The sequence below is a fragment of the Syngnathus floridae genome, chromosome 3, assembly GCF_059516105.1.
Source record: "Syngnathus floridae isolate MCC-2025c chromosome 3, RoL_Sflo_1.0, whole genome shotgun sequence".
Classification (NCBI taxonomy): Eukaryota; Metazoa; Chordata; class Actinopteri; order Syngnathiformes; family Syngnathidae; genus Syngnathus; species Syngnathus floridae.
Genome location: NC_142415.1, coordinates 8,648,614 through 8,669,697, shown reverse-complemented (window position 1 = coordinate 8,669,697; position 21,084 = coordinate 8,648,614). Strand labels below are relative to the sequence as shown.

The window sequence follows — 21,084 nt, the reverse complement described above, 5'->3', positions numbered from 1 at the left end:
CACAAATGACAAATGAAATGAAATGCCAGTGTCTAAATATGATATGAATATCCTGCATAGCTCAATACTTTTGTAATTTACATAAATATCTCAGCATAAGTTCACAAACTTGGGCAAATAAAGTTTTCATAAACAATGAGTTTTTTTAATAAAAGGCCCCTTGTCAAATTATCGAGGTTATCCAAATCATTTACATTTACGACGGAAAGCTTTGACCTTTCCGAAGTAAAGGTGAGTCGAAAACAAACTTTAGAGTGGTGACTTAAAGCAAACAGCTCCCTTTAACCCCAAATAATCTGCCAAGTAAGATTTGAAAAGGTCACCCCAAATATCGAAAACATGAATCAAGGAACACGTCAATGTACAGGTCTCCCTCTTTTTCTAATCAGTGAAAAGCTTTTCATTATTTAGAGGATGTCGGAACAACTTCACAACTCTAACCAAATGACAAATCTCTCAAGAATTTCTCTGATGTCTTTGAGGTTTTAACTTGTATTAATTTGTTTACCGTTTTGCATTGTTGTTTTATTGAGCAGTTTTATCGAGAGACCACCCAGTGTGCAACAAAAACAATCACAAGAGAACCCAAACATCATTGGGTGGGAGGTTGTGACAGTTTTGATGGGAAACGCCGAGTCTCAATGTTGGGACACTTTCTTTGGAATGATAATAACTCTTGTTTTGGCAACCTCTTAAAGTGGTATCGCACTTACTGGTGAAGTGATGCGAGTGTTAGCGAATGGCTTGAATGGTTGCAAACAGTTTTTCTTGTTACCATCAAATTTTGAACAGAATTAAATTTTATGTACAGCAGTTTGTTACGGCTGCGTTTTTTTTGGTTATAAATGCTCCAGAAATTTTATTTAGATGAGTTTAGGAGATGTCCCCGGCATAGATCGATGAACAGAGGCACTTTTTTTTAGAAAATAGAAACTTTCAGACAAGTTGTTTTCCACTGACACCCTGTTTGGATATGACTGTATTCGAACATCTTTCACCTGTTACCATGTTGAACAAAAATGATAAATGTTCCCTTTTCATAAAAATATTTGAGTCATTTCACTTGAACTTTTCTCAGAAGCACAGCACTCATCTATTAAAACACCCTTTTCTCTTCAGGAATGCAAGTCCATAAAAATGTTCCGCAACTGTAAATTTGAAAACTAATGGGTAACATCGCCTGCTCCGGAGGTCCCAGAGTCTCCAATAATAGCACTAAAGATCACTTGATCAGTTCTAATTGCTTTTTGTAAACTAGTCGCTACAGTGTTTGTAAAAGCCACAAGCTCGCTAAGTTGACAGTAGCCCAACTCAACATTGCGTTAACAGAACTGCCCTCCCAAAATTTACTGCCTTTAATCAGACTGCGAAGTGAATATGGTAAATGTTGTGTATTTTGCAATCTGTGCATTCTATCAAAATAAAGAGACCTTAAATTGGGACACTGTCAATTGTGGCACAATCGTCCATGTAATATAATCGTTTCCATACAAAACGCTATTAAACATCACAAAAAATATCTTAATAAACACCAATGCTGTAAACATAAGGCAGTTCTGGCATAAACTTTACATTTGGTGATCTAATCCATTTGTTTGGCTGTGTATGTCCACGTTGTCCTTTCCCTCATTCTGATGGCTCTCATCTGCAGACCATGACTTTTGTTTGTTTTACGAGCAGGGTTCTCAATGAACACTGTACGGGGGCTTGAAATGCCTTCCCGTCTCTAAACACACTAACAGCCTGCGTGTGTTTGTGTGCGTGTCCGTGCGTGTGTGTGCGCATGTGTTGAGCATGAGTTCATGTGTGCGGCCATACTAGACTGTCAGAGCAAGAGCAAAAGTGCAAGAGGAGATCCGGTATGGGTCCAAGCTGTCCTGTAAACATGGCCAGGTCAGGCTGGAGAGGGGAGGCCATTACCGAGTTGGCAACGCGCCTCCAGACACGCTATATACACCAAGACACTCATCTTGAGCATATAAACATGCTTAACCGCAATCAGCTTGAAGTTGTCCATCGTCTTGTACATCCATGGCTGACTAAATTATTTATTAATGGTTGATACAAATTGAGAATTGCTCACCTCCGCCAGTTTGTAAGGGACAATCAGCTTTTCTCCTACGGTAATAGTCTTCCGTGTTGTCAGAGCTTCAATCAGCATCTCCTCTTTGACCTGAGCAAATAGAATCGTTCAATCAGCTCAAAGCCACAGTGTGCAAGATTAAATCTACGATTACCACAAGGATTTAGCTTTGACTCAGCTATTAAATCAAATGCCAACATTCATTCAGGCATATTTAGGTTCAAGATGACTAAATCGTTGACATCAGCGTCACTCAGAAGTCCTACAACTAGTATAGAACTTTGTCAGGGGAGATTATTATAACTACTCTCAAAAAAGATGGCCAGCCATGATTAACCCTAACCCTATCTCAATTACCTTATAGTTATCTACTCTCAAGATCACATTTGTGGAAAATTTCTCATCACTGAGTAAAAGTCAGTACAGATCATAGACAGCAGCTGTCATTTGTTTTCATTAACTCCTGTACACTCTGAGGAAATTAAAGAAACTGCTTAGAGAGTAACAGCAAAAGGCTGATTTAATGAGCAATGACGGATTACAACTGCAACTGGACAGCACTGCAATTGAGAGACACGGGGGATACCAATTGCACACCTTAAAGAAATGACAAACATTTTACATGTCAAAACGGTGACTAGTACTGTTTAAAATGAGATCCCACTGAAGATGAAGAAAACAATCTTGCTCCAATTGCGTCCAGCATAATGTTTAAATCTCGTTGCTGGGATAAGCAATTCTGTAGTTTACTTTTGACCTTTTTGGCAAGATTCCATTCTTTTCAGTATCCATGCTGATTAGACTGAGCAGACAATAAGAAACACTTGAGTGTTTCGTTTTTCAGCACAGCATAATGTAGTTATACCTGCAGGAGTTCTGAAACCACAGGCAACACCTCTGGGTTACAGATGTCAATAGAGTCATCCCTGTAGGTTTTTTTCTTGTAGCGAATGTTGCCCAGGTGGAGGATGGCGGATAGCAAAGAGAAGATCCTTAAAAGAAAAGGTTGTGGGGTTCAAATAACACTGGAAATATACTGTACTCATCATATATTTGAATGAAGTTAAGGTTGTTTCACACATTCACATACTTTCTTCTTCTCTTGTTAGGTGGACAACATTCACAGAAATGGTTCTTGTGCACTGAGAACACGGTGCTCCAAATTTCCTCTTAGGTGCTTGTAATTGTAGCTAAAATCCTAACATCATTCTGATTGTTTTTAGCGATATTATATCGAGGGCAATTTCTGTTGATCATGTGTCTATCGTCATACCGTACATAATAACTTGACTAAAGTGATACGCATGTTTTCTGACATCAATGTTAAAAACCTAAGAATTTACTGTACCGGTTAGGATTGAATTACATTTTAAGATATTTACCCTTTTTTTTAAATTAGTCAATGTGGTGACATTTGGGGGCTGATAGTGTACAGCACAGGTGTCAAACTCAAGGCCCGGGGGCCAGATAAGGCCAGCCACATCATTTTATGTGGCCCACGAAGACAAATTGTGCATCAAATTCGTGTGTCATTACTAGAATTGCAAATTGTCTTCACTTTTAATATCTTTTTTTTAAATATTTGACCAGTTTTTACTCATCTGATTTGAAAATGAGTTATTTGTCAGTTTGTTTTGTAGCTTTCACTGTATATAATATGAGGTGCTCATACATTTATTTGGGTTGACAGTCATAATGGCCCTCACGAAAGAAGCTATGACTACAATGCAGCCCGCGAAAAAAACGAGTTTGACACCCCTGCCGTACATAATAACCTGATTAAAGTGATACGCATGTTTTCTGACGTCATTGTTAAAAACACAAGAATTTATTGTACCGGTTAGGATTGAATTACATTTTAAGATATTTACCCGTGATGACATTTGGGGGTTGATAGTGTACAGTATGACATGTTTTATACTTAGTGTTCGTATTCCAACTCAGAGGTTGTGGGTTTGATCCCTAGCCCTTGTAACCATGTCAAACTGTCCTTGAACAAGATACCAAACCCACAGTTGCTCCCAATGCTGCGTCAGTGTGTAAAGAAACAGTCGCTTTGCATGCTTTGTAGATGGAAAAATGCTATTCACCACATGTTAGACTTTTTAGGGTAATTATTATTATTTATCCTCCGTATGTTATTACTTAGCTTACGCAAGTCTATATGTGCATACTTGCATGGGTGGGTGCGCGTACGTCACTCACTGTTTTCGCATGTAAGGAAGAAAGCCAACCATCTCCATCCCGAGCTGAAGCCTCTCAAAGTCATGCTTCAAATCCTCTCCTTCAACTGTGAAGCAGTCCTGCAAAATGTGGAAACCAGGAGTCATCACACTCACAGTCACTCCAGCTAACGAAAACTGGCTATGAAGTGGAGAAGCACTTACTAATACTGTTGAAATAAACAGTGAACCAATGTTTTTGTGTTTACAGTCTCTTGCTAAGTTGTTTAAGAAAAGGGATTTTCGCTTAGACTGGAGAGTGGAGGAGAAAAACGGTGGCCTGAAGCATAATTAGGAAGCAAACAAATAGGGAACACTGTGGTCCGATGTGTGGAGCAACAAGTGGAGATACAGCAACTGAAGTGGAAAATGTTGCCACTTTCCATATGGTGCATGATCACAAGATGGCTGACATTGGAGAGGAATGTTCACTGGCCACAACAAAAGAAAGACAATCTCATTTACAATGCAAAAATAACCTGAATGCCACTCAGTAAACGGGAACGATATGTTTTTGGAATGTGGGAGGTCGTCGGAGTACCTAGAGTACAAGCACGGTGAGAAGGTGCCAACTCAATAAGGAAGGGAGAGCCAAAGAATCAAACCCAGTCCCTCAGAATTGTGAGGTTGACATGCTAAGTAGCCACTACACCACCCTGTGGACTGTGTCAATATTTCTGTTTTATTGTTCTTTAAACTAAAAAAAAAACAAAAAAAAAAACAATCACACTATGTAGTATTTTTGAATGCCAAAACATCATCATGGAGAAAGAGTGTATTAATGTAAGTAGAATTTGTAAGCAAATGACGTAATCTGAGAAAATCATGCGTTTTAAAATGTGACATGCTGACATCTTCTGACTGGCAGCTGTGATTTTTATAATCAGATCCAGTGAGAGGTGTGCCCTTGAACAAATAACTCATCCCCACATGTAAACATTCCATAGTTCACCTGCACGCAAGTGAGTGAACACCTTGAACAAACATAAGCGTGTGATTTGCTACTTTTCTACACGTCTTACATTATCTTTAGGTTGGACTGGAAGTGGAGATTCATCTCTTACACCGGCAACAAAATGGCATCAACTACCTTATTCTATCATGTTAATAGGAATCTACATCTCTAAGAAAGTTTCCAGTCCCTTGTGAAATCTACACAATCGACTAAAATAGTTGTGGAAGCAAATGGGGGTAAAAATGGAGTGTTTAATGTGGGTCAGACGATCAACCAAGACGCCTACAGAGATCCGGCGGTGTTTGTTTTGTTCAGTACGTGTGAGGTGGTGAGAAATGAAACAGGACAATTTGTGGCCTGCCTGGTCAGAAAGCCTTGAGCATCTGACAGTTCCTGGCCGAGAAGAAGACCACAGGGCATAAGCCAACTCATTATTCCTCTGGCTCAATGTGATTTTGTCCCTGAGTGCAGGGAAGGCTGGAAAATAGCATTAAGACTACACATGCATTACTGCAAAGGGGAAAACTTATGACATAGATCCTGGAACTTCTCTGACACACCTTGTATACGCTCCACAAGTAAACAGGTGTGAAAAATTCAGAGTGCTGCACGTCTGATTCAGTGTATTTAAGCAACTTATTGAGAACCTTATTTCTGGCATGTGGAAGCATTTACTCCCACCATACAAAAACATTACATTGTCCAAGAAAACGATTACAGACAAGGGCTCCAAAGTGGTCAGGATATGACTAGACATACCAACGGGGAAAATATACACAAATGGGAGGGGGGGGGGGGGTGTTTTTGGTCAGGGAGGCAACGTGCAGTAGCTTCTATGGCTTCTATAAAATGCACACTCAGATACTGACCACTTCACTCTCACAGTAAGTGTCCCGGTGCAGTCGGTGGGTTGTCTTTGTCATCTGGAAATGTTAAGGTAGAGTTTACAGGGCATGAGGTTAGAATTAGACAGCAGCATTCCATGATGACATAATCCATTATAGACTTGAACACGGACTACACACAGGTTACTAAAAATAACGAACATGCAGTTAAAAAACATGGTTGGACGTCACATACAAGTACAGACTTTGACATAGTTTCTGCACATGAAATGAAAGCTGTGGGATGCTGCTTGTAGAGCTAAAATAGCAAGTTTTTGTTTTCCAAAGCCAACTATGAGTTTTATGATTTATTTCCTACATTTGAGTATCTTATCATTACCCCCTGGTTAGATGATGTACAAAAATAAAAACTTGAAACCTGCTGTTAATTCACGGCTTTCCTTTGAAAATGACAAGAAATTCCAATCAAAATTAGCCCCTTATTCAAAATACTAACACAATGCTAAGAAACAAGGTAGTTGTTGCGAATTAACCACTAATGCAATTAAAGACTGGCAATAAACACATTACAGTTTTTAAATTCACAAAATATATAAATGACTTTTAATTAATTTTAATTAATTTTAATGTTTTGAATATTTACTTCTGCTTGACAAACACATAATTTGTCGACCACAAAGCATGAAGTCATTATTCAATATTTTGGGGAAAGAAGGAAAAACAACACACATTGGGATTTTTATTGAGTATTTTTCCTTTAACTTCGGGTTTGCCCATCTGATTGAAGCTTTTCTTACAATAGCAATAAAAAATGTATTTAAAACACTTTTTTTTCTTGGTTTTCAAAAACATTGAAGTACGACTTAGAAATTACACTACAGACAACATTGTATTCTATTGCAATATTAATAAATAACATTTTCAATTTGATTCTCAATATTTGTAATGCAAGGGTTCTTTGCAAGGTTCTTGTGAATTTGATACAATTATTGCTGTCAGTGACCACATGTCCAGACTTTTTATTATTCTAAACATCTATACTGAAAAAAAATAAAAATACTGTAATCACCACTTTAAAAATGTAACTTGGTAAGACACTGATCAAGTCCATTAGTCATAATCATATCAATATGAAGCTATTGGGCAGAGTTTAATAGCAATATAGAAACAGTTCAAGTCAGTTCAAGCTAACAAAGTTCAATTTTGTAATTAATATGGTGATTCAAATTCTCGTCTAATCAAAAACTACTGGGAAAAAAATATCACAAGAAAACTCGTAGTTGGCTTGGGCAACGCTTGCTGTAATATTTACAGAGTTAGGAGTAATGCATAAAAAGCAAGATGAAAACGCCATTTTGTCCGCGTGACAACAGCAGGGTCCAATAAAAACAGAGTAATGAATGTGGACAAACAAGTGCTAATCCATAGCGTGTTTATGTAGTCTGTAAATGAGTTGCCTTCACTTTGCCGTCACGAGGGGTTTGTGAAATCTGTTCAAGAGTGTGTATTTACACATTGCAGAAGGGACAGATGGGGGAAGAAGCAGCATCCAAAAGACAGGAAGACACTGAAGAGAGAGTGCAAGAATGTGGTAGAATTTATGTACTATGCATGTGTGTTTGTGCGTGCAGTTCTGGGGTGAGGAGGAATGAACGGAATTCCCTGCTCCTCTCAGTGTAGGCGTTAAGATTTCATAGAAGGAGAGGAAGTCGCTGGTCGCCATGGCGTGGCTGTCAAAGTTTTACACGCCATCCACATTCCATGTATACGACTTGACCATGCCTTTCGTTCATGCTCACAGTATTTGAAACCTGTTTTCCTGATGAGCCCAAGCACAACTACCATTTGTTAGCATGTGTTTATCAGAGGTGAAGTAAGCATATGGGTGTGTGTATGCGTGCGAATGCACAAATGTCAAAGATGGAGCTAAGTATTTTATTTAGTATTTTAATATTGTAACCATGCATTTGAAACCCTAACAATGGCGCAAGGGAAAATAAACAGAATAGCAAGTCTGTGTGTGTGAATGTGTCCCTGTGTAAGTGTGCGAGCGCGTGGGTTCCATTTTTTACTGACATTAACGTCAACAGACATACAGCCCAAGCAAACTCTACAGTTTTCTACCTAATGATCCAACAAAACGCCAAGCTTAATCAAAATACCCCCAAGCCAATACTTGACCTTGTACTGTTTAAAGTGAAACATTTGCTGAACCTTCCTACCTTACTGAGGTAATGGTATTCTTCAGGTTTCATGAGGTGAAAGGCAGTCCTTTCTTCTTCACTCGCTCCTGCCAGCAGGTAGTAAAACACATGGTAGTTTCTAGAGGACACAAGAAAGAAACCTTATTTATTTAGTTCAACACAAAACCAGAGATGACATTTCCACTGCCAGCAAGCCATCAGAGCAGATTAAATGGCTGCGGAACCTGAATGGGCAAGAGCATGACACCGGACCCTGGGTTACATGAAAATTAATATGAAAAGATTGTTAACTTTAAAAAAATAAAAAAAATAAAAGCACTAATTGATTTTAAAAAGAGTTGTATGACAGCCCGAACTGGTAAGTGCATAACGAATACCTACTACTTGTATCTCACTTAGCGGAGAGTGCTGATGTACATAGTGAATTTTAGGTTTTATCAAACTTCATAAAAAGTTGCAAACATTCAAAACAAGTTTGTCACAAGGAGGTTTTGAACATTTCAATGAAATTTGTCTCACAAACCGTGGGAAGAGTTTTCAAAACAGCCATGATCATTCATATATGGCCGCAAGGCTCTCGCCAAAGTTATTTTTGATTTGCTAAAGCTAAGGACCACATGACCATAGTTACCATGGTTACCAAAATACATCAACCCCATGCGCGCATAGAATTCACGACGATCCGCCACGCTAACGCCTGTTAAAAAAGGATAGCAGCAGCAATCCTCCACATTGATCATCAAGCCATAAAAAACCTCAATGGGTGAAAATGTTGACATAATGCCAATCAATATTGCTACTGTTAATGTTTGCATTTATACCAATGCAAAAAGAATAACAAAAATAAACATACTAGATATTTTCATGAGTTGTAGCTTAAATGTTTGTGCAAAAGGTTTATCATGCTTATCATAATGCCCAGTTGATCTGTCACAGAATAAAAGAAATGAAGTATTTATATCAATTTTGTTAGCGAGCATGTGCTCAGAAAGGTATACTCAAGCGCTGACATCACTGAGCAGCAGCACAAAGGTTAGAGGTCATAAGCTGTGTGCAGAAGCTACACAACCAAGAAAAATGTGTGAATACATTTTATGGGGCTGGAGTCAGCAATCCATCTCATTAAGGGGCGGCTAACGTGGGGCCCACAATGAGTTCCCAGGGTGAGGTTAACCCTCACTAAAACCGGCAGTCAGCAGGCCACCACATTAGTGTCAAGCTTGGCTTTGAAGTGAATTTGCTCACAGGATCACACCGGCCCACACACAACAATGTTACTTTATGTAAACATTCAAACATGAACACCACTGAAAGCCAATATTTATCAAACAAGAGAAAAACAAGATAATATTTTATGGTTCAGTGACATAAAAGGTGTGACATAACATGGGTACAACACATAAAACACTTTTTTCAGATCTTTAAATGACTAAATAGTTTACAATTTATCAACAGCTTTAGCACTCGGGCTAATTAGCAGAGTGTATCTTAATTGCAGTTGTGTGTTTGCATAGGTGGACAACCTAGCAAGCATTTTTGCAAGCAAATTAAATATACAAGTAGGCCACCTTCTTCTGACATAAAAAATTGCATATAACTAGTGAAAAAACACAAAGTAGTATTTTTTGTGTGTGTGGTGACTTGATCTTTCCACACACATTACACAATGAGCACCCGATGACCTCCGAAACATCCTGTGACACATATGCGTCTGATTTGAGATTGACCATCTGGCTTTCTAAGAAGCACTTACCGCTCATTGTGTTCGTGAGAGACCAGCCTCGACTTCTCCAAGAGATACTTCTCCACATATGCCCTGTAACAACCAGAAAGATTAATTTTATTCATTACTGAATTATCATCATCATCATCCTATTTAAACGTACGGTATACTGTATTTTCCGGACTGTAAGGCGCACCGGACTACAAGGCGCACCTTCAATGAATGGCCCATTTTAAAACTTTGTCCTTATATAAGGCGCACCGGACTATAAGGCGCACCATTAATGCATCATGTCAGATTTTTAATCCAAATCAAATCATTCTCCATTTTATCTTTTTTATTTCAACTTCAGATGCAACAAATTACTTTATAATCACAAAATAATGATCCACAGTCTTTTTGATTCATGATTCATAGTCTTCAGCGGGCCACTTATGATTGATTTCATGACACAATACTTCAGGCCACTTTAAATTTAGGAATTTGGTCCATATATAAGGCGCACCGGACTATAAGGCGCACTGTCGGCTTTTGAGAAAATTTTAGGTTTTTAGGTGCGCCTTATAGTCCGGAAAATATGGTACATTATTCCTTAGTTCCTTACCCTCTCACTGTTCCACTCTCTTGGTAGTTGACCTGGATGAATTTGCCAAACCGACTTGAGTTATTATTGTGGGCTGTCTTCGCATTGCCAAATGCCTAAAGAGGAAAAAGAAGGAGACATGATTGTAAGAAGAAAAGCTATGTAGCACAAAGATAATGTCAGTCAGAGGACAAGTAGAGAAACAGACTTCTTGTATACGTAATCTGATATGTTGAATTTTGTGCTAGAGGACACGAAACACGTTTGAAGCAGAATGGACGTGTGAGGTACTTACGTGCAGGTCAAGCATACATTTAGTTTTGAATTTGAGCCAAACATTGTTGAAATGCAGTCAGTCTGCATGGAACAGAACAGGCTTTTCCTCTTTCATTGTTTCAAACTGTGTCATTCAGAGACAAATTAATAACATGGTTTTAAGGTCTATTTAAACCAGAAAAAGAAAATTGGCAGTGTAAGCTTGGCCTTGCACTTCTGTTAAAAAAAGTGATTCGTGGGAGTCATGTGTCCATGTGGAACATGTACTGTCGTGGTTATGTCTTTGCAAGACGCAAGAGTATTTTCCCTTTACCACCCACTGTTTACGTTGTATGGTTGCCTGAGGGGAAGTAGTTTTTTTTTCCAACCTAGATAAACCCTGCAGTTATTTGTAGCTTTGCCACGAGTAAACAAATTCTTCTGTGAATTACTGATTGCTGCTCTCTCTGTCTGCAGAATGAGAATACACTGCTTTGCGACCTTGCTTCCCTTACATGCAAACCTACTCAAACATTAAAGTAATGTTCCTATCAGGTCGTTAAGTCCTACCACACATGTAAAACAAAACTTTCGCCAGTTAATTGGGAATGAATTAGTAAACAACATACTGTTTACATTTAGTAAACTAGTTAGTTTCTTACTTTAGAGCAATATAATGCAAAAAAGTGATAATAATAATAGTTTGGCGCTCCAGCTACAAACCCCAAACAAATCAAGCCAACATTGCAATGGGTTGTTTGTCTTCAGGAAATAATTTTTAAAGAACTAGTGCTTAAAGAGGAAGTTTTCAGTGCGTGAAGAGGAAGAGGAACATTTTCTTTGTAATGGTATGCTCTGTGCAGCCAAACTTGTCAAAACAAAGTGTTCTGATTCATGTTTGGTTCGTGGAATATAAATTAAACAGCAAAATCCACCTGTTTTTATCCAACTCAGGTAACAACCAATCACTGCTCAGCTTCAGAAACCTGGTGAGCGGAGATTGGTGGTGACCTGAGACCTGGCAACCACGATGTCGTTTTCAGTCGACAGTCAGCAAGTGGCAAAATGGCCGTCGACTGAGATTGGTAAAAAGGGTTAAGTTTTGTTATTTAACTCAAATTCAACATGCGCAATATTAATTAGAATGCTGTGTTAAGACTAGTGGGGGCACATAAAACATTATCAAGAAAATTTCAGGGTTGAATTCCCCTTAAATATTTATTAGTGAATGATAAAACAGTAATACCAGTTGTACCGTATTTCCCGCACTATAAGGCGCACCTAAAATCCTCCAATTTTCTCAAAAGTCGACAGTGCGCCTTATAACCAGGTACGCCTTATATATGGACCAATATTGAGCCACTACAGCAGACGTGTCCAAAGTCCGGCCCGCGGGCCAAACGTATATATCTCATACATGGACAAAGTTTTAAAATGGGCCTTTCATTGAAGGTGCGCCTTATAATCCGGTGTGCCTTATAGTGCGGAAAATACGGTAGTAAAAGTAGTAGTACTAGCACAAGAGACCACAATTTTCTTATTGCGGCATTAATTGAAGCAAGAATCAGGCAAGGAGAGTATGGATCATGACAACAGCTACACGTGATGCAATAGGGTGACATCGTCCTAGTACAAGACAGTATAATCCGCCTGTGTACAGTATTCAACCAGAGACTGTGACTACTGGTGTGACACTTTGTCTTAGCATTTTCCAGAAACAAGCATCATACTGTCCTCTCTCTGTGTCTACTTTTAGACATTTTGTCCCAATGTTGCACAATGACAGCCCTCTATTGACCAATCAATGGACTCCCCACACGTTGGTACAAAAACGACAAAAGCAGAAGTAAAGGATTGTTCATTGCAGACTGTTGTTCTTAATACTACTGAAGCTGCAATGTTGAAAATGATTCTTAATTAGGATAATTCTAGTTCATTTTCAACTTTTGAAAATGACATTTAAAATGATAAAAAAAACTGTCCAGAAACAGCTGAAATATTCCGCCTGGGGGGAAAAAAAAATGGCTGCAGGCATAAAAGTGTTTTTTGCCAACTTGAAGTTTTTGGCGGGGAAGTTCAACCTTTCCATTCAAAGGGGACCAGAAGAATTTAGAGGTATTGGCCTCTCTGCTACTTTCACATCCTGGCTCACAAACACAGGATAACCGCCACAGACTTGTCCTTCATGAACCTTCTCTGAAATCACTGGAATTGGAAGGCAAGGAGGAAAAATACATGCAAAGCTGTCATGATAATTGTAATTGGATGCACACTATCACTTCTCATTAAATAAGTGGTTTAATGAAGAAGCAGTTGGTATTCTGCTCATTTCAGAAACACGAGGTCAAAACAGGGATAGACTACAATTGGTCAGCGTCATTTTGCTAGGTCGAGCCGATTAAAACTATGCAATACTCTACATATGCATATATTCTTTTTTTTTTTTTTAAACTAAACTGGTTGGTATTCAACATCAGTGATGGGGCCTGGCTGTAGGAAGAAACTCGAAAAGTTTATTTATGTTGAGATCTGTATAACAATCAGCTGGAAATTCAGAAATGTTGGTTCTTTTCAGATATCAGCAGCTTAAAGATTTACATGGCTGTTTAAATTTATATTTGACTGGTGAGTAGGCCTTTGACAACCATTGGTATTAGGGGTGTAACGGTTTTGAACCGAACCAGTAAACAGCGGTACAAAGTACTTTGGTTGAACTACTCGTTCTGTCATCCTGAACCGCGGTTTGGCCGCACACATCATAATTCCAAGGAACACTTGAATGCAGCATAACCTCATAGGCAAGTTGACGGCAATGACGGCAAGCGAAGTTTGAACCAAAACTGCCGCTTAAAAAATGAAACTTGAACCGAATCATAGGTATGGTGAACCATTACACCTCGAATTGGTATGAAAGCAATAAAAAAAACAAAAAAAACATCAAATTTCCACAGCATGTCTCCTTTAAATCATCTTGTGTGAACCAGAAAGCACTGTTTCCGATTTTAGGCAGATTTTTTATCAAAAATATGTCGTGCAAGATTTAAAGGTCTGGGAAGCTGGTTGACCTCAAATTTGTATTTTAAAGGGAGTTAATCAATTCCCGTGTCAAACATTTAATACCTGGACCTCTGGACCCTATTTACTTTCGAGTTTCTACTCAAATATATTCAGGTGTGTTTAATGCCATGGTACAGTTTCAAAGCAACTAACACACAATGTCAAGTGAATTCTTTTGAGTCGATTCATTCAGAAAACACCATGCGCTTATCTATGTGATGGAAAAATAAAACACACAAAAATAAAAATCATAAGATGTTTGGTTGGATGTGGCCCATAACTGTAATTATTCACCGATTTGGTTAATGTGTTTGTTACTTTAAAATAGAATATCCGACCATATGAGCTTATTTCCCTTTCCCTCTGGCAAAGCTGAAACTGTTTATACAGAGATAACTGCACCACTTCATAGACTCCAATATTGTAGGTCAACAAACATTTTCCTAGCTTTAGGGTACCAAGTGAGCCAAAGGCGGACCAATGACAGACTTGAGATGGAGCCAAAGTATTGTGGGTGCAATGTGACTGCATGCCTGCAAACTCAGAGTCTTTAAGAAGAACCAACACACATGGATGGTTTGATTTGATTAGCTTTTTCAGCTAGCTTTCACATTGCAAACACTGAAGTCTTTGTGGTGGGACTTTATCTTAACGTTCGTGGTAATGGCAAATATTTGCTATGTTTATATACTGTAGTGATTCTGGCAGGCATCCCATAATCAGGAAACGTAGTTATGGAAATGTAAATAAAAAGACCTCGTGAGCATTCAGTATGTATTTGAATGAACAGGGGATATACGTTAATACAGTAAATATACTGTAAAAAGTCTACGCTCCTTCCTACCACCACCAAACATTCATACACCAGTGTGAGTGGCGTTGGAGGCAAGGTGGGGGAAGTGTCTACCCAAAATCAAAATCACACATGACTCAAGCAGAGCGGGAATCAAACAGCCGACCCTTCAGTTAGTGGACGAATGCTATACCACTGATCCACAGCCACCCTTATTATAGTACCTCTAATTAACCCCAAATAAAGTTCAGAAGTTCTAATGTAGTGGTCCCTAACCCCCGGGCCACGGATCAGTACGGGTTCGTGGATCATTTGGTACCAGGCTGCACAGGAAAGAATAAATAACTTGTATTATTTCAGTTTTATTTATCTGAGTTTGAACAATCTTTTTTTTTTTAATTGACACTGTGTGTAAAGTTGCATAGGAATACACAGTGGATTCACATTTTATTATTATATTATATTATATTATATTATATTATGTGAAGTGTTCACATACAGAATTCCAGCATGGAACTAAGGGTTGAAGTGCGCGTTGCATACATGTTTATCTGGTAACGCACTTCCGTTGTTCTTTTTATTCCTCGTTTTATGCGTATGTCCAATAAAGTCTTTTGCGGCACACCACCTGCTTCTTCTTTCCTTCATCACGACAATACCATCTTTTCATGCTGATCATTTTATTTTGTTGTATTTATCCGCCACACCTTAAAAACCGGTCCGTGAAAACATTGTCTGACAATAATCTGGTCCTTGGTGCTAAAAAGGTTGGGTGTTCTAATGGATTAAAATTTCTCGCCTCCCAGCATAACCCTGATGATTTGGTGCCAACACTGACTACTCTGTCCAATTGTTCATAATCATCTTGACTATAGTTCCTGTTGAAGCTTCAAAACATGATGCTGCCCATTCTTCATTTTAGGTAGTATAGTGTGCTTTTTCTAGTATCCTGGCCCATAAAATTTAGGAAACGTGAACACAATGTTCAATTTGCAATCCTCGTCCACCAAATAAATACTTCAATCTGGGGGTCGACAAAGTGACTTAATTTGTCTGAATTTGGGTCTTTTGTGTTCCAGCTCGACTGTGCCCCAGTGCACACCGAAAGTTCCATAAAGATGTGCATGGATGGGTTTTGGTGGGGAGAGAGCTGAATACAAAGAGATGAACTATGGAACTTTTGTTTCTCGTAAAATCCGCATGTGACGTTTTGTCATTAATTGTATGTTCACATGGGAAAGTTTGAGTAAATGTTTTGTCAACTTTGTGTTTTTCAACAGTTCTTTTTCCAAACAATCCACACTCACAAAGAGCTGCAAAGATGCCTTTGCATATCCTCCCTGCCAGATTATTCCTGGCAGCCATGGGTGTATTAAACGGATGAATGGATCATACTAGAAAGATCATCAGATAGATGGTGGATAAAGTGCCCGATTTAGCAAACAGAAGGATTATCCATCCTTCCCAGTTGATAAAATTCATTTCAATGCTGTGAATTGTCCAGATGTCATGTGACTGCATGGTTCTAAATGGAACAGTGAGATACTTTGTCTACTACATTTAGACCCAAGTCAGATGAGCCACCATAGAAAAATTTGCTTTCTTCTGATTGACTCATCCTCCTTTGCCTGACAGAGGGCCTGGTGTGACTTATTGCAAATGTGACCTTAGAGATTCTCCTGTGGACAGTCAGCCCTGACCAAGACCTGGCCCTGGGGGTGCTCAAAATGAATCAGGCTTATGTCAGTAAAGTATAAGTGAGCAGATAGCTTTCTCCTATGGGGTCAAAATACATTTCACCATCTACTCTATGAAGCAGGAAGGCATGATTAGTTCCAATTATACGGAATGTACTGTAATGCAGCAGCGCAGTAGTGAGTATAAATAGCTAAATCAAATCACACAATAGTTTAGAATCAAATGTGCCCTGAAAACGCAGTTCAATCATGAAGTGACAGAAAAAGCCTTCTTGTGATTTTTTAAGAAACCAGCGAGAGAGTTGTTATTGAGATGAAACAATCAGGCTTTTCAGCAATAACACAATACAAAAGCCGCCTTACGTCATTTCTCGGAATCACATCACCCCTGGGAGCAGATGTGATGGTTCAGTGAAATGGGTCATATAGCTGTCCACATCACCGGTTTGTGACACTGTGTGACATGGTCGAGAGACATCACTTCTTTTTTAGACTTAGGTGATGTATAATAAATAAAGTAGAAACAGTTAACTGGTAGATGGACACAAAGTATTTGATTTTAAAGTGAGAAATTAGCTGTGATCTGTAAACGGACTCAACAAAAGCAGTTTCTGCACTCACAGCTTGTCTCGTAAATGATCACATGAGAGTATCATCAAAGTATTTTGGACATTCAAATGAAGAAAGAAAAAAAAAAGGATGACTGTAGTGTAGTAGAGCATCTTTGTGTTATTCCTACATGAAATCATATTCAGCCACAGTGAAATGAGCTGTGGCAGACTTGGGGGACTCAAGTCATATGACAGGACTCGAGTCAGACTCGAGTGGCTTGCTAAAAACTTGGGAAAGACGTGACTTCCACTTGGCCAATTGTTGACTTCACTTGGTGAGAAGTGGCCATCTTAACACCAGCAAGAGCAGCAGTTTTGTGTGTTAGCACCAGTCTGATTTAAGCCTGCAGGTATGATTGTATCTTAAAATATTGGGCATTTCCAAGAACTTGTTTTTTTTAATGGTGGATCACATGACCAGGTAATAAGCCACGTGGCACAAATGACCCACTAAACTTTAAGCGTTCTAGTGTCCCGCATGCGGCCAGCTGGTTTGTATAGTTTGCCGGTGGCAGACTCTCTGAGCCGTTCGTTTTAGATGTTGCAGTTTGTTTTGCATGTAGTTTCATATAGTCCTGCATGTTGCCACACTCAAACATTATGCTAATGTATTTGCATTGAACCACTGGAGAAGCCAAACAAGACTGTCTAATCTATTTTAAAAATGCGAAGATAAAAGGTTATGACTAAGTTGAGATTTATGTGTGACTTAGTACACGGACTAAGTAATACTACAGCTTAATTGATATCACACAATCATTCACAGTGTCACATCACCAAATACTGGCTACATTGTTCTTTATTATTCCTGCCCTCACACTATCATGTGACAATATGGAGGAAGAAAAAAATAGACTCCACTGAACTTTTGACATTGTGTTACATAAAAGTGTTTGGTTCCTGAAGTGTGAGAGCAAGTTAGGTGAGAGCAAAGCTGAAATGGCTAAAGCTAGTTTACCCGAACCTGCAGAAGTTCAAAGCACACTGGAACAAACTGGGGATCAGACGAGATCAAGCAAAGAAGCATCTAGTTTCAGTATCTACTTTACTGGGATATTCGAGGCAAAACAATGGTGCAGTGTTCTACCGTTGTCATGAGATGAGGTCAACCAGGCCAGACAAGAAAACAAATTTTACCCTGAGAGATTTGTTCTGTGACAGTAACTGCTGGTAACTGGCATTGCATGTGGAAATTGTCAAAATAATCACTTTTCAAAAGACCCCCATATTTAAATAGTAGCACGGTACACGGCAGCATTAAGAGGTGATCCATAAGCAGACTGATACTTCAGCTTGTAACTTGTCTTCTTGTATCCATTCTCAATAGTCTGCGATTAGGTGGTTTGGGGTTTGAAAAAACTTGTAGGAGAGCAGTTGTTTGACAGTCAGGAAATGCCGCTATTCGTTCCACTCAGCCCACAGGCTTGGCTCAGTTTGGGTCACTCCACCGACAGAGGAACAAAAGCTGATTGTTGACTCAAATATCAAACTGGTCACTGCACCCACTTCAATGAAACTCATAACAAATCTCCATGGAATTTGATTTCGACATGATACAAAACTGTATAACCCTTGACTCCATCCTTAATATTCTGCTTCAGCACCCAAATTGTAACCCGACACAATGTTATCATATACTATGTGAATCTTTTTCATCTTTGTTAGTCTATGTTGACTTCCAAAGGGTTTGCATGTATATAAAAAGAAATTTAGGTTGCTGTCATTTACAATTCTGAATGAGCACAATAATAAAGGTTTCGTCACAATAATCGCAATACAAAATGTCCGTATCTGAGACGATCAACAGTTTTTCCTGTTGCAAAACCGTCTTTGCGACAAGAAAATCTATTTGCAACAGTTTGCAACCTTTTAGGAACCCTGACTAAATTCCAGCATTATCTACATGTGTACATGAAGCTCAGCGAGATAAGGCCTTAAGAGGTTTGGTAGATCTCTGATGGTGTAATCAATAATAATAAACTTACCACACCCATCCTCTTTGCTAGAAAATTTGTTGAAAGTAGGAAAAATGTCAATCCAAAGCAAATGGGATGACTGTACTAGTACAGGTGTACAAAAAATACAATATATGTTTGAACTGTGAAGCTAGCTTCAAGAAAAAATTATCCCTAAATGTATCCCTCTTGAATGATAAAAGTAGAAGTATTTGACCAGCGCAAAGTAAACATGCTTAGCCATTAGGAAAACAGGCCTATCTTTCAGAGCAAACAAATGGACTGCTGCTGCTTGGAGCTTGTGCCAGTATGTGTTTGTTTTCAGTGCCAGCTAGTACCCTGCTGCCTCAAATCCTTTTACATTTACAACTTTCTTCAATATTCCTCACTGAGCACATTTAAACTGGATCATCCCTTGACAGCTAAACATAAACCAAATGACAAGATAAAATCTACCCCTCTTTATTTTTTAATGTGTTTTTCACATGAGCTTGCTGGTGCTGGCTAGAACCCATTCCTGTTTGTTTATACTGAACATATTTTCACATTAAAGACAGACCGAGTTGATAAGCACAGTAAAAAGCAAGTTTCCTCTGGTTATAAATGTCATTTTGACAAAATCCACTGATATGTTCACAAATGTCATTACGTCCCACTATTCTGTAATAAGCATATCACTTGTGGCTCTTCCATCCCGGAATCATACAGCTATAGTGTTTTTCCACATGACATACATGGTATTGCAGCGGTTAGGGTTAGCGCAGAAGAAAATGGCATAAAATTTGAGTCATTTTTCCTCTGCCAAGGAGGTAATGTTCCTGGTCTCAAGTTTATTTTTGAGGGTGTTCAGGGTGTCTGTGGCTACCAGACTTTTTAATATACCGTATTTTCCACACTATTAGGCGCACCGGATTATAAGGCGCACCTTCAATGAATAGCCCATTTTAAAACTTTGTCCATATACAAGGAACACCGGATTATAAGGCGCACCTTCAATGAATGGTCCATTTTAAAACTTTGTCTATATATAAGATATATACATTTGGCCCGTGGGCCGGACTTTGGACACGCCTGCTGTAGTGGCTCAATATTGGTCCATATATAAGGCGCACCTGATTATAAGGCACACTGTTGGCTTTCGAGAAAATTGGAGGTTTGTAGGTGCGCCTTATAGTGCGGAAAATACGGTAATGTAAATTAAATGTTTTAAATCAACAAATGATGATAAACACTGATATTATAATCATTAAAAGTTGTTAAATACTAACTCTTAAGTGATGCACATAGACTGACCTGTGTGTACAAACAGTGATTGTAACCTCCAAGTTAGCCGGTGCATAAAACGAATAAAGTACATTTCATGCACAGACTTTGTATACCAATCTCGCTGTCGTCTGATGTTATGAGAGTCATAAAAGACATTCAAAACAGGTATTTGGTGCCAGTCACAAGTCTGGCACGCGTAGCCAATTTTGTTTGCAGCGCCAAAAAGAAGAGCAAGCATGTGCACTGCCATCATAATTTTCTCCTGAAGGGTGTGTTTGTTTGTAGATGCACTTTGAACACACTCTGCTACACTCTGGACCATTCAGAAGCTCAAAGCATTGTTGGAATGTAATTGAACACTCACAGACTCAGATCAGAGTTAGGGCGTCAGATTGCATATCCAAATCTTTGTGCTCTTGAGTGTACACGGCTTCGCAACATTAGTAAATGGGGGGGGAGGGAGAAAATTAAAACATCAAACCAAACAGTTAGGATGGTTTTCAATAACAGATGCTCCTCCAGTTGTCAAAGACATTAACCAACGACTTGGCTGTCTTTTTTTAAGTAAGAAATCCTTCCAGCTTAAAAAAAAATCTTTTTTTTTTTTTTTTTTTTGTTCAACAGTGATATTGGACAATTACTCATGTTAAAAATATTAAGTTGATGGTAACATTATTACCAAACGTAACAACTGTGAAAAGCCAAATTTGTCATATTTCTTGACTCTTCACCGTGATGATAAAACAGCTGCAGGGCATTTTACCACAGAACCTCTCCAAGTATGTATATTGGCAGTTCTTTCCGTAACAGTGTGAGAGCGTTGCTAATTATTGAT

The 21,084-nt window shown here is 38.8% G+C and overlaps 1 protein-coding gene across 11 annotated transcripts in view; it reads right to left on the bottom strand.

Annotated features, from left to right (window-relative positions):
- Positions 1 to 21,084, bottom strand: part of myo9aa (myosin IXAa) — a 68,630-nt gene that overhangs the window by 26,508 nt on the left and 21,038 nt on the right. For 10 of the 11 annotated variants that reach the window (XM_088370310.1, XM_088370316.1, XM_088370308.1 and 7 more), the window contains exons 3-9: positions 10,637 to 10,731; positions 10,063 to 10,125; positions 8,328 to 8,427; positions 6,130 to 6,183; positions 4,289 to 4,386; positions 2,949 to 3,075; positions 2,084 to 2,173 (exon numbers count right to left, since the gene is read on the bottom strand). In XM_088370310.1, coding sequence (XP_088226436.1) covers positions 2,084 to 2,173; positions 2,949 to 3,075; positions 4,289 to 4,386; positions 6,130 to 6,183; positions 8,328 to 8,427; positions 10,063 to 10,125; positions 10,637 to 10,731 — 627 coding nt within the window. The remainder of the gene's footprint in view (positions 1 to 2,083; positions 2,174 to 2,948; positions 3,076 to 4,288; positions 4,387 to 6,129; positions 6,184 to 8,327; positions 8,428 to 10,062; positions 10,126 to 10,636; positions 10,732 to 21,084) is intronic. The other variant, XM_088370315.1, reaches the window with a different exon arrangement.